The 15,636-nt window shown below is 34.4% G+C and overlaps 1 protein-coding gene across 1 annotated transcript in view; it reads right to left on the reverse strand.

Annotated features, from left to right (window-relative positions):
* Positions 1–11,109: 11,109 nt before the first annotated feature.
* LOC123309365 overlaps positions 11,110–15,636 on the reverse strand; it is a 67,533-nt gene continuing 63,006 nt past the window's right edge. The window contains exon 3 of the mRNA XM_044892446.1: positions 11,110–12,959. Within this exon, the coding sequence (XP_044748381.1) occupies positions 12,028–12,942 (915 nt within the window). The 5' untranslated portion in view covers positions 12,943–12,959 and the 3' untranslated portion in view covers positions 11,110–12,027. The remainder of the gene's footprint in view (positions 12,960–15,636) is intronic.

Raw genomic sequence — 15,636 nt, forward strand, 5'->3', positions numbered from 1 at the left:
CCCCCAGACCTGCTACCGCGACCAAAGCGGTCTATTGTGGCACTCAAACAAGCTCAAAGAGCTAAACTTCTACCTCCAGTGCCATCTTCCAAAGGGAAGAGGTGATAACAGAGGAGGAGTAGTTCATGAGTTCCCCTAGAACCAGCCTGAGCGAACCTTGTCTGCCGCTGGGCAGTCACTGAGGATATGCTCAATGGTTTCGTCCTTCTATAAGCAAAGAGAGTCCTTGTATATCGAAGAGCTAGGATGCAGGCTACGATTCATATTCAAACTCTTCTATCGAACTCGAGAATTTCATTCGCCGTCCATTTAACTACCCTGAGAGAGTAGTTGACTCTCCAGACTGCCAAATTGTTCGTAGGATAAACTAACAACTGTGCAGTTAATGCATTTCTAATTTAAGTTATCTCCAGAGCACCACTCTCTCACATTCATTTGTTATAAAAAAAACGAAATATATAACGTTTTTAAAATTATTACATAATCACTAAAGCTCTTCTTGACAAAAAGACACTTAAAAAGTGTTTGAAACATTCTGAAATACGATTCCCCAAGTGAGCAGTCCACAAACTAAGGATGATAGCCATCATAAATATAGAGGTGTTTTGACAGATGAAAGTTGTAATAACTGGAGCCAATGTTATAATACGATCACGTGATCGAGTTCGAATAATCCTACTGTACCAGATTCTAAAACATATGTGGCAACTACGCTGGACGCAACAACATGCTAATGGTGAAAGATTGAATAAAATTCGGACGCAGCATTGTGCTACATATGAAAACAAAATATACGCCGGACGCACTAATGGTAGGACCATGAAAGGACGCAATAATGTGCGTATATCAACTTCTTTATTAATAAAGATATTTGAGATCTGAAACGACCAAACTACGTAATTTTTTGCGTAGATTAATATACTTCGATCAGATTCCACCTAGGTAGCGTATTTCTGGGAGACGCAATAAGGTTGCTTTTTGAAAGGACGCAATAAAGTATGCCAGATGTAAATATATATATATATATATATATTAATTAGCTATTTTTCCCTATAATATATATATATAGCACTTATATTGGTTCTGTACCCGTTCCTATCGATGGTTGGTAGCTTTCTGCATAACGCCGTCCAATTAAATGAGAACATAAGAGTTTTTTTGGAAGGAGGAAAGGTAGTTAGACTCTACCCTCCATAAACTGAAATGAATAAATTCTTTCTATTTATCTGTCTTGTTAGTTCGAACTTGAAGAAAGAACCAAAAACGCAACAAAAAACTGAAATGATATTATTTGTATACTATACCTTTTTTAGTTCAAATTGGCGCTAATCAGAATCAAAATTACATTAGTCAAAACATCAATTTCCAACTGGCATTAATCAGAAGCAAATTGGCATTAATCAAGTTCAAACTGGTATTTATCAAATTGACATTGACAAGAAACAAAATAAAAACTGCAATTGTAAAAATCGAATATCAAAGTTCGAATGGAGATGAATCAGTTAATCACACAGATCAATAAGTCTTTTTCGTTCAAAAATTATGAGTTTTTCTGGTTGAAACACTTTAAAAGTATTATGTACTAAGTGGATTCGGAGGCTCCCAAATCTAAGCATATATATTTTGCGAAATGAAATAAATAATATTCAAACAACAGTGAACAGTAATAAACGTTGATTCTGAAACACAATGAGGAGCTGAAATCGTCTCTTTTTATATAATGATATAAATTTATTATCCATTGAATTTGTTTTGGAACACCGACTTATTACACCTCTTATTCCGTTTTCTATCAATAGTAACATGTGAATATCTTCGGTAATTTCTAAATTGATATTTGTTATATTCAGCATACAATCCCATGTATAGCCAGGTAGAGTATAAATATGAATTGCATCTAGCTCATATGCTTTAATACAAATTTCACGGAATCATTAGCACACATCAGCTAAAAACATCATTTAATATTTTAAAGATTGACAATTATGAAGCTGAATTGTATTTTTGTATTCTCATTATGTTTCGTGGAACGAATATAATTTTTTTTCATTCAGTGGTGAAAGAAAAAATGGAACCCCGTTTAGCAGTTCTTTTATTAGAAAATGTGCGTCATATCCACCTAGAATACAACAGGTATAATAAAAGACTTTTGTAATTAAGATTAAAACTATTATATGCCCATCCGCGGCATTTCCCTGAAAAGTGATAACCATGATAACCGACTCATTCCACCTCTTATACCGTTTTCTATCAATAGTAACATGTGCATATCTTCGGAGATTTCTAAATTTATATTTGTTGTATTCAGCATACAATCCCATGTATAGCCAGGTAGAGTGTAAATATGAATTGCATCTAGATCATATTTTAATACGTGCACATCTACGGCATTCCCCTATAAAGTTATAATCATCCATGACTATTTTACGATCGGCTTTGAAAGTTTTTTCACGAGTATTACATACAGTTTGACTATGTGAACTTGTTAAAAGGAAGTTTCTGGAAATTCCTTCGCTGATTCATGACTAGCTCGCAACTCTTCGAATTGCCGTCTCTATTTTTGATAAAATATTATTATATTTTTTCAATAGCTGCATTTTGTACATCGGTATGGTGATACTTATTCTGAATGAGAAGAGTATATCAACATATCTTTGAGAAATTCCGGATTGGCAGATACGTGTGTTACTACAATAAAATTTCCATTTTTGCCTATTTGTAGTGATATAACATTCATCGATATACTTTTCAATATTTATTCGAACCTCTTCATATCTTCGAATTCGACTGGAATATCTAAACTATCACAATTGAAAATAGTAGTAGGATGAGGATATGACGACACTCTCTGAGAGAGGAGATGATGGTTTTACATATCCTTACGGATGCATTAATATTCCACAAAAAATATTCATCATTATAATTTTTGATATTATGCAATTTTTTCAGGAAACTCAATGTATGAACTATATCGCCATTTCCATGTTATTCATGTTAATTGCAATTGAATAAAGAGCAAAACCACTTCCTTTATCATAGAATTTTGGAATTTTTGCTTTTTCTTTCAAACTAGACTTTTATATCTGATTCCACAACAATTGTTGCATTTTTTGTTGGAAAGTTTTTGAAATCTAACAGCTCTATTCATAACCAATAATCTTTCTATTCCAAATTTGAATTTGGACAATTTTTGCATTTTCTAAGTGTAGAGAACTTCTGAGTTGAATTGAATCAAATTCAGTTTTATTTGAAGGTTTTTTTTTGTTATTCAACTCACAGTGTACTTTTCTTTCCGCATGACGCTCCGATTTGTGATCTATCTCTCTTTATTCTGACCCAATTTCATTTTAAATTTTTCATTTGTTTTTTTATTCATTCTACTCTCAAAAAGGTGAAATGCATTACCGATTGGTTGCACTGTTTTCGAGAAATATGGATTTGAAAACTTTTCATCATCGAGCTGTAACAAAATTAATTGTGTGATATTACTTGAATTTCGGTGTGCTGGTTAATAACACAGTATTTTCACAGTAGTAGTGTAGTAGTTTGGGTGCCCAAGTGCCAAGAGTCACCCTAAATACCAATATTTTTGATGCAATGGTAAATAACAAAAATACAACCAGGGTTTGAATCTTTGAGAGGCTCTCCCTATCGAGAAAACTGATTTCCACCTTGTATATCCAGGTGGACCTGATAGGATGGTAGAATATTTTTCAATTGCATATTGTCTAACTACAGATTGAAAAATTCTCCGCAATGATTTTAAAACTACAGATTAAATCCAGAAAATAAAAGAATAGCTATTATTACAACTAGAGAAATATGAACAGTATATTTCCCGAGGTTGTCAAAGTTACATGTATAAACAACCGAGGGAAATATATTCATATTTCCCGTGTTGTGATCAATAGTTTTTTTTCTGATTGAAATAATCTGTTATGGGGAAATCATTGTTCGATTGTATATTTTTGTAATAATTAAATTTTTATCGTTGCTATGGGCCATGTTTCTGAAAATCATGGTTGACTGGTTTCATTTTGACGTCTTGTCAGAAATAAAATTATTGAAATAATGTCGAACTACGTCGAAACTCAATCGGCAAAAGCCCGTGAATCTTTGATTCCGGCCAAATCTCAAGCTGCCTACAGTAGAGAGTACGATTGCTTTCAGGAGTGGAAAAGAAAAAAATTGGTGGACGGTGTGAGCGATAATATTTTGTTATCATATTTCCAAGATTTGGTATGTTGCTCTGATTCTTGTTATTCTTGATGTATGATTAATTCATTCGATCCCCAGTCGCAGAAATATTCACCAAACACGTTATGGCCGAAACTATCGATGTTAAGATCAATGCTACATTTGAAGGAAAAAACTGATGTCAAATTATTCGATGAAGTCGAAGCATTTGTTAAGAACAAAAATAAAGGATACGTTCCTAAAAAATCATCAGTGTTGTCCCGGGAGCAGCTCAAGACATTCTTGAGTGAAGCTCCTAATGACGTTTTTTTGTTGTATAAGGTATAAGTTTCATTTTGATTTCCTCTGTTGATAAGATTTTTACATTCACAATTTTGAAGGTTGTTTTAATAATGGAAATCTTTGGCGCCTGCAGAACACAAGAGCTGGTGAATATGCTATCTTCAGATATCGAAGATCGTGGGTCGGTAATCATAATTAAAGTCTCAAAAACTAAGAATGATATAAACAGAATATTCACTATAATTGATGAAGAAGATCTGGGTGCTGCTCGTTTGGTGCGGGAGTATTCGGCGTTGCATCCGCAAGGCGTTCTTAAGTTCTTCGTAGCTTATAGAGATAAGAAGTGTACTCTTCAGCCTGTCGGCAAAAATACCTTCGGAAAAATTCCGAGTAAGGTTGCTGAATGGTTGGGATTAGATAATCCGAAAATGTATACAGGTCATTGTGGAAGACGAACATCCGCGACTTTGGTTGCCGATGCGGGAGCCTCAATGACAACACTCAAGAGACATGGTGGTTGGAAAAGTTCGTATGTTGCAGAAGGCTATCTGGCTGACAGTATGCTGCACAAAAATAAGGTAGCGAAGATGATAGCAGGTGTGGAGGGAGAGCCATCTGCAGCATCACAGTGTCTTTGAAGACCGTTTTGGGAGAATCGTCCGAGACTGCTGCTTCACGGAATGTTCTCAAGAAAACTGTAGTCTCGTCGACGAATAAATATGAACAAGATATTTCTTCTTCCTTTGTATCTGGTGGAAAAACTTTCAGTGGAAATTTCAACCATTGCAGTTTCCATTTTGTTACTAAATAAAGAAATAAAATATGATTTGACGTTTTGAAAGAAATATGATTTGACGTTTCATATTTCCCTAGGACAATATGAACTGACATTCCATATTTCCCTAGGGAAATATGAGTGTGTTATGACACATGGTAACTAAGGCGATATAGCTCAATATTGGTTCGATCAGAAAAAAAAAATTATTTGCGAAGAATACATGTATCTGCATCGCATAATTGTTTATTCTTAATCCTTCAGGTGGAAATACCTTGACAAAAAAGGGCCGATTCGACCTTTACCAAGTAGACGGGATCATAATAAATATTTCCAGAACATGTTATTTCCCCCGAAGCGATTTCTGCTCGAATTTTAACTCGACTTCAATCTCAAAGGATTTCCGTTGTTATAGAAACATTTATAATGAAGTTCGGTATCCGTTTCGGAGTTTGGCGCTTTGAAATCCACCTTTACTGGCTGTAAAAGGAAAGACTGATAGCGAGAAGGGCTGGAACATTGAATTTACCTAACTTTTGGATAACGTGGCCTTTTGGGATAATGAGGGTGTTACTGAGAGCTAACATGCTGATGTGTAATTATTTATGAGCGATGTCCGTCGAACTAAGAGAGCTTTTTATAGGTTGTTGTTTTTAATGTTTGATAATGTGTCCTGAGCCAATTTTGAGTAGAAGATAATTGATAATCAACACACAAAGTTAGTGGATTTGATTCCGAGCCAAAAAATTCGATCACGGGATTATACCGGGCATATCTACATTGATTCGGAGAATTGTGAAGGGGGGGATTTTTAGTCAAAATAAAGAGGGGTCCTTTTGTTCGAAACCAATTTTCCTTCAAGTTATGGCTCATGGAACTAAATTCCGTTTGCTGTTGCCGAGAATTCTCTAGAAAATTTACTCGAGAATTCATGCGCCGTGAATTATGTACCGTTACATACGCACTTTCGGTAGAATTCTCTATTCAGTTGCATACAAAATAATCTCTGCCGATTTCTTACCAAAATTTCGTAGAGAATTCTCCAGAGAATTCTCGGCTGTTACAAACGGGCCTTAGAAGTTAGGGTGAAATAATCGATTTCGGCAGGAATGAACGGTGTTAAGTCTTTTGATTTTGGCGGGAATCGAAAAAAAAACAGTTACTTGGGAAAAAACTTTTTTTCACTTCCATTATCCTATTCTCATTTTTGAAGAAGTAAATGAAGGGTTTTTATCTCTTTATAATAATAGGTAATATAATAATACTTATACTTCTATGTTTATGCGGAGTGAGAGTGTTGTAAATTCTGTTTCAATTTTCGGCAGGGGTAAATTTTTTGGCCGCGGCCAATGCGCTGAGAGTCCCGAATACGATGGTCATCTAGAGCTTTCCTCGAAATATAAGTGATAGTTAAAAATTTTCAAGTGCTTCTGAATTTTTTTTTTTAATAATTGGATATCAAAAATCATCGATATTTCAATTCCTTTCCGAGTTAGAGTTCCTCAAAAATTACTATTCAGATTATATTCGCTATATATGGTGTATGTTTTGAATTTTTAAATTACTTTTCCTGTAAATTTATGCCTTACATATTTTTTTATCTGATCGGATGAAGGCAGGACACATTATTCTGGTGCTTCCAAAACCTCTAGGTTGAAGCCAGTGGATTTTGAAGCTACTGAGGATCTACCTTTTATTTTATCCCTACTTAATAGGCAATTGGAGTTCTAAGGTAGATATACCGGCTTCTTGTTCACACTCAACATCTCAGTAGTCACGCATACATACAAGTATCGAGCTCACCCAACGCTGCTTTGCCCCTAGAAAAAACTACTATCCCAATATGTAATTCCAGGAAAACATGTCTGATCAAGTTGAAAGCTAGTAGATACCGAAAACTCGCGAATACAGCGGTTGAGTTTTTCAGTGGGCAAAATATCCTGAATGTTTCAGAGTTGAAAGGATCTGAAATTAATTTATTTCTCATGCTAGACCTACAAACCTCAAACAAATTCAGGCTTTCAATGAGAGTTTACATATACCATCGAGTATAAATCTAAATATGATATTACATAATATGTATCTGCTAAATGCCTATACCAAACTTGGATCTTTTGTTTCTGTTTGGATATAGATTGAATGGAAAGTTTTCTGCGGCTGATTGTCGAATTTATTGTGGTTCGATAATCGTTTTCATTTGGAGCAGCCATGAGCTACAATGTCGCCAAACATAAACTACTTCAAAGAAATGTTATTTTAGTTGTTTCTCCAATTGTCCTCCCATGCCCAGTGATGAAAGCATACCTATATACATATATATATACTACTACTATAATTGAAGCATTGAAAGGATTTTTAAAGTATAGGATATACAGAGTGTTTTCAAAGGTGAGGCTTTTTTTTGACAGAAGGTAGAACTCATCGAAATAAGTTGTTTAACCAAAAATTGTCTATATAAAATATCCAAGATGGCTGAGATACAACCCCTAGAAGAAGGAAATTTCATTGAATTTCAAGTATGGGACTGTGAAAGGTGACTCCGGCATCGCAAAAACGAAATAACACATAAACATATGGCTGGACAATGAATGGTTCAGTACCAAGTTCATCGGATTAGATGCATCAGGTCACTTTTGAGAGAATCATAATTGTTGTATCGTGCAATTCAGGGTGAAAAAAAATTTAGAAAATCGAAACAGTTTCATGAAAGAGCTTATGTTAGTTACGTTGAAAAAGTGCTATGATGTTTGCCCATTTCATCCTATTTTATTGGCGAATTAAAGTATTATTCTATTTTTTATACTTGTGTCCTAAGTCCTCTTCTGTCAGTTGGTATCGAAATGAGTTACTAAAAAATAATGATAACAATTCGGCAATCTTAAGTATCCATTCATTATTAAATAATTATCGAACGAGCCAATATCCTAAACGAAACCACATGGTCGAATCAGGATATAAGTTTTTTTCCACTGCTTTGCGACAATTCAGCTAACAAACGTCTAGGATCGTATAAGGATCTATTTCAATAATCATTTTCAATTTTTTTTCAACTTCGTCATTTTGAAAGTTTTGTATAGGTGATTTTTGGTGAAACACGTTTCATTTGACCAGTTCTACCTTCTATTGAAATGACCAGTTCTACCTTCTATTGAAAAAAATCCTCACCTTCAAATACACCCTGTAGGTATGTATTGTCAAAATTCTATTTCTATTTCTAAGGTCCATGTTGTGATCTCCATTTGAGTTAGAATGATTCAAAAAGCTGTAATTCCAAATGCGATTCTCTTATCTGTACTGAAACGACAAACAACCCTGTTGCATGAATTGCATATTGAGTGAACTATATACTAAGTTTGATCTTCTACAGAAAATACTATTCCCTTGTTGCAACTCCTACCTGAATGAAAAATCTATTCTTCCGAATTTCATCTTTTCATTTTCAGCCCTTCTCATTTTGCGGCAACATGAATCTCCGAATTCTTTCCATAAAAAAATCATCTCAACGTTACCGGGGTAATATGTTTATTCAAACGCCTGATCCTGATAGTAGAACGAAGGGAATGGGTATTTGCCTTGAGGTAAGTAGATCGTAAAGGACGAACGTCAGAGAAAAACGACGAGCCTAGAGAATGAAAGAATGATGGAACGATATTGTGGAACACAATGGAAGCAGGTCGGGAAACTGGAGAGAGTGACAGTTCATTCACTCGCACTCCCGGCTACAGGTTACCAATAAATTCATACCGCTAAGCCGTCAACGGTTTCAACATCCCTGCTTTACTCTGTCTGAATCGGCTTTTTCTTGCTCCTTCATTTCCAGCTTCCCCTTGAAGGGTTGAATTTGTTAGCATAACTTTTTATTTATTAATCGAAATCATGAACTATTGGTGGAGACAAAAATTATAAACTCACCAGAAATGTTTACTCTCTCTGAGACATTAGTAGATGTTTGCATAGTGGAATACAACCGACGAAACCCAATGTACCAATTTTTAAATTTGTGTAATAATCGAGAAATCGGGAAGTCCTTATTAATTTGAAATTTCTGGAAAGGGAATAAATTAGGACTCTCCAGATAGGAAAAACCCCCAGATCGTCGAATCGAGGCTCCAAATTGAAGTAATAATTATAATAATATTTCTTTATTTCAAGTCAAATCAATATGTACAACATAATATGAGGTGAAATAATGTCAATGATTCCGTCATTCTTCATCTGAAAAAATCCAACAAACTATATGGTTCCAAATTTAATAGAAACCTATATAGACTGCGTTTAAAACATTTTAGGTTTTCTATCTTTTTGATGCTGTCTGGAGTGTCTGGTAGAGAATTGTATAATTTCAGGCACCTATATATTCTGCTTGTTTTTGACTAGTTGTTAAAGTAAAGTGGCTTGGCCTTGCTGACGAAAATCTGTAGAATTGGCATCGAAGATTCGGAAATGTAACAAATTATTGATATTGTATTATTACTATTATATGACTATTCAGTATATCTATAGTGAGCGGTATGACCCGAATTTCTTCGGTTGTTCGATGCTTGAGTTGTGGCAGAGCGTATGGACGATATTTAAAGACCTTATTCTTTGAAATAGCCCCAAAGAAAAAAGTCGCAGATGCTCAATGACTATATATGTTGTTTGTTTTTTTCAGGGCTTAGGCAATACCTACTGTCATGGAAAACTATCACTCATATAATCTGCATGCTCATGAGCACTAGTAGGAATATGCAAATACCACGGGTTATCAAACGAATTTTTCTATATAAAAAACTATCATATTCACAATTGTGTGTAATTTGTCATGAAGTTTGAAATCTAAAAGGTGTGCCAATTGATTGACCACCACTCAGCAGATATTTTATTCCTCTAGTAATTTCTTTAGATTATTATGGAAGCCTCAAAAGTAGGTGAAAAGCGAGAAAATAAGTGGCTCGAATGCTTATTGATTATACCCTTTATCAAGATATATCGATTCCACTCTGTTATGATGGTTGAGCTTCTTGTAATTTTTTTGTATTCAAGAAAAAAGTGTACTTACCCTAATGAATGATGGAAATTTTATAGTTTACCATTTTCTTGAGAACGCTCATTTATTGAATTGATGTGGCCAGATACTCAATGAAAATCTATAATTCAATAAACATATACTGTATAAGTTAACCCGCCTGAAGACATTTTGTGTAGTTGTATTCATTTCAGTGAAAATTCAGGTGATTCAGGTTCTATTTTTTTTGCACTTTCCTCTATTTTATGAGATTTGGAGGAAATAGAAAAAGTTTTCTTCGCCAACATTTGAAGAATATCATGATATGAATATTCTGTACACGAAGATATGTCAAGGAGACGGAGTAGATATGAACTGAAAAGGTAATTTTCTTACCCACTTCTCAATGATATTTAGATATATTTTGTCTAAATTAATACTGGAGTGTCTATGCATTTGCATTGTGTGATCTTTATTGTTTGGTCAGCAATGTTTTGAAATTACTAATTACTATGGAGCTTGATATCAAGATGCCGATATAACATCAATACAATTTGCCTCAACAGTCTGAATATAGATAATGATTTGTTAGGATTACCAAGCATGAAAATGTGGTAGAATACAGATAGGTAGGTGTTCACATACTCTGAGTAAGATCTTTCTTTCATTAAAAGTGTTGGCACAGTGCTTATTTTATTATAATATTGAGGATTTCTCAGTATTAGTTCCTGTTCCTCTTCTACCCATCATATAATATTAATTAAATATTTATTAGTACTCCGAATGACCTTGATTTTTAATTCTGAAGATTCTTGAAATATGATTTGCAATGAGACATGAGACTTACACTGGAAATTGAATACTGGAGTTTATACTGAACAACGTTTATTTACTTTCATGATTGAATATTGGTATAAAATTTCTCCTTGTCATATACAGTGATGTTACAGTCACTTATTACTTCCAAAATATTTCAATAAAAGAATGAGAAGATTTATTGGAATGAATATCATTTTGTACAACTAATAAGTGCTCCTCACTCTACAATAGGCTTTCCTATATAATGAATTGATCTATGTTTAAATATGTTCATTTATTTAATATCACAGCTAAATTTGTCTCCCCTTGGCCGAGCTCGATTCAACATATTTCTTTATATTGGTCATTAAATTCTAACATGAGATCTAACTTCAATATTTCACAATATCGAAAATTCGACCAAGGAGAACTGACTTATTAAGAAGAAACGGATGGAAATAACATAATCGAAACAAATCAAACTTTAGAAAAATTGTCACTCAAGCATTTTCGGTACTTCAACATATTCCCTATATATTTTTGAACAATCCTAGATTTTGATTTGCATTATCAAGTCTCATGGAATAAAGAAACAAAACTGTAATCAGAAACATCTTTGTACATGACTAAATAAATTTGAACAATTTGCTAACGAACAAATAGATAAAACAAAAGCGAAATATCATTTTATAAGTACATCAACAAAATTTACGGATAATGCTGGATGACTCGTATTGCATTAAGGGATGCGTTTGTACGTTCAAAAGATCCGTATAAAGGTGAAAGCACCTTCAAATTCCTACTCATATAATAAATTCATAAAAAAAATTAATGTACATAATGCTCAGTGAATATAATAACATAAAATAATTTACAAGACTATAGTGGTCATAAACTAAATTCGGTAGTTCTTTCTTTTGCAATGTAAAGAAAGAGATTATCACAAACTGGAGTTCTTGGGTATATCTTATTGCCAAAAAACTTCATGCTATGTCTCCAAAGAAGCGATCAGATTGTGATAAACATTGTTCTGCAATTCGTTGAACATGGAGGCCTGTCCACAACTAAAACTATGGTCTTCGTTTTGATTGTTGAACCTTAACCTAGAGTCATTGTTGTTGTTAAAACTACTCGATGCAAAGTCTGGACACGGCTTGAAATCTACGTTTACTTCACTGTAGGCATTTTTGGGGTAACAAGAGCTTTGGTCACTGTCTATTTTAGGACGTTTTGCACTAGGTTCATCGTTAACCACACATATTTCATCATCATCGTCTATGCAAGTTAACATCCTAGGGGTGGGGGGTATGTAGAACTGCGACAGCACGTCTTGGACATCACAATCGTCTATTTCATCAAACGATCGTTTTCTGTTGGTGACATCATCGGTGGAGCTCGAAAGTGGATTGCCCAGATCCTTCATGCTTTCGTCAAGGGTTTGAAGGACTTCCATACTGTTAGCTTTGACAGTTTCAATTTCTTCAGCCAGTTTTTTATCGAAATCGTTCTCGAGAAACTCGATCACTTTGCTCGACACTTTGTGTTCGTTGGACTTAACTTCGTTCTTAATAAACTCGTTCTTGAGGTTTACCAAATTATCACTATCGTAGATTCTCGGGTAGTTCAACTGCTGCTTCTGGATCTTCTCTTCCTTAGCTTCTTGCTGCAGTCTCTTCATGGTGTTGTTGATGAGCACCGATCTCCTCAAGCTGGCCTCTGGATCCTCAATTTTTTTGAGCTTGTTCATGCTGATCTTCAAAACTTTTCGACGTTCTTCTTTCTGTCGGTACTTGGCAGATATCATCGACGGACGGTTTTTCGGAGGGGTGAAACCGTTGGGGTAAGTTCTTGGAGGGCCAAAAATGTCATCGTTGTCGTCTGGAATTGGCTGGAGAGACTTCATGATGGACCTCGCAAGATCTGTAACAATACATATGCGTTAGTGGATAATGAATAACTGTTTCGGGAGGAATATGATAACGAAACTTAAATCAGACAACGCAACAGGGGTTAATAAACCATTTTAGTATGGCAATTAGATAGATATCAATGGTGCAAGCCTGTATTAATCGCTGTAATCATGACACCGTCGCAAAATGCGCATTGTAAATGATATCGACAAATATAATGAAGAATTTGCTCATTTTCAATGGGTTCTTCTTAATTATTGAGAAATTAGGCGCATATTCTTCAAGCAAATGGTATGCGTTCAGTCTTCAAGAGTAACACTCATAATTTTTGTTGGTTGAGCTTGTGTGAAGCCTCCGTATTAATTAGGGCAATAAGCCTACGTTTCGACATGAAATATTACCTTTCATTTTAGTCTTCATATGTCTCGATGAACCCGTTGGACGAGCTCGCCAAATATTCAGATTCGGCCATTGAATAGGGAATTTGATATGGTCAATAAATTCAATGTTTTGGTTATCATAAAGATGAATAAAAAAATAGAGGGATGAAAAATGTAAGACAAGCTGGTCATGGTTACATTTAAATTGAACCGAACGGAAATGATTATAACGTTATTCTCTGGTAGGAAAACGAGATACCTATCGTTGATAAGAACTGTTTGTTTTACTTTAGAGATAACGTCTGAATTCATCGTTTGGAGTACATTTTAATGAGAAGGAAGTAGCGAACTTTAATACGATCGATTGGAAATAATGTGAAATCTGAAAAAATAACATTTCACGAGGACCGTCGATTTTAAAGATAGAGTTTGAAACATTTACAGAAAAAAGAAAGAGGGATGAATGTATCCCACTGGATGTTAAGTGAAAACTTAGCCCTTCAGACCTACAGAAATCGCACGTAAAAGCCCAAAATCCGGGAATTTAGTTCAATTACTCACAGGTGAAAAGTGAATATCCTAAAATGATGAACTCGATCATGCACTACATGAAAATAATGGAAACAATGAACCGACCAGCGAAGATAGCAGTCACGATTCAAACTGGGACCATGATAATGACGATAACTGTTCGATATTTTAGTATCAGCTGTACATGTAAAATAGCAATTAAAAATAGATAAGACGTGATTACAAACAACTTGTTTTGTTCGAGACCTCGGTAAGGAGAGAACTGGGAAAGTACTACATACATTGCAACTCTGGGAATGTTTACTGGAAAAATATAGGATTTCGCTTCCTAAGTTGCGGCATGAAAATTATATAAACGCATAATCAGTGTCTTAAGAAGTGTTTTGGGAACATATTGACTATATTTGAAGCTTGATAACAATGTCAACGTTTCATTTTTGATCATTTTTTCAAACCGCTGAGTACAAACGATAATTAAAGATATTTTGCCTAATAGTGTTAAGAATAGCAAAATGACTCGAGTTTGACGAATTTTAAATTATTATCATGTGAGCTACTTCGGCAGGAGTAGAATTATTTGTCAAATGCATTGAACTGAAAATTGAATCGACTACGAAAAGTTATTTGACCACTACACGTGTTTCACTATAATAATAACATCTTCAGGTGGGTTGAAGTTTAACTTCAACAACCTGAAGCGTGAAGAACTTCAGAGTTGAAGAATACATTCTTTTGGAATTATATTATAGGTATGCTGGAAATTAATTTAGATAAATAACTTCCAATGATATGTAAAAAAAAATTCATCAACAAAAGTTCCATTCCATCCAGGAAGAGTAGATGCTGACCATGATTTTCATCAGAGCATCACACCTCGATGAAACTGAAACGAATTGATAGACCCTTTATTCGATGTCAACAGACGCAACGATGTTTGAACAAACCTTAGCGCCACCTGAGATCACCCAGATCGTTCATACGTGTGCTCCAACTCTCAGTTTGCAGGAAACGCTCTTTGCATTATACGAGAAAATATGAAGAATACTTTTCTTCCACAAAACATTCAAATCTTCATTAGATAGCTTCCACCTTAGTTTCAAGAGTTGGGTTCTTTGAATTTTTGGTATTTTTATGGTACGTAATAGTCATAATGAGAAAACTGGAAGATGTGGGTGATATCTTGTGTTCGAAATAGATTCATCAAAAATGAAAAACTATAGGTATTCCGAAATTAATTACATTCGATAAAAGTGTTTGTGATGTAAAACTAAAAATAACATTCTTTATGGTTTTTCGACAGCCTGTATCTTTAAAACCGCGTATGTATGGTTTACCAATGGAAGTCAAAGATGTTCTCGGATACGTATTTCTTTCGACAGAATTTGAAAATTTCCTAGCTTTCTTATTGAAAGGGAACATAGGTATTTTCATGTTAAAAAAATGTAATTTTGGAAATATCTTTTACTGACAATCTTATGAAATATAAATAATCCATTTCATCGTATTGTTCATCAACCCCAACCCCCGAAATTTTTAGAATATATATAAAAAAATATTGATGCCAGATTAATAATAATCCATCATTTATCTGCCCTTTTTGTAAATATTGGAAGTGATGATACAATATGTTTGCTAAGTAATGATATAATAATGAGAGGATATCAAATCGTTCAATTGGACCAATTCTTACCTCACTCGTTAATTCTTCGATGAACTGCAATTCTCTTTTTGGATATTATAGTGATTATTCAGATTTCCGACTTTCAGTAAAATATA

This window comes from Coccinella septempunctata, chromosome 3 (assembly GCF_907165205.1).
Source record: "Coccinella septempunctata chromosome 3, icCocSept1.1, whole genome shotgun sequence".
Lineage (NCBI taxonomy): Eukaryota > Metazoa > Arthropoda > Insecta > Coleoptera > Coccinellidae > Coccinella > Coccinella septempunctata.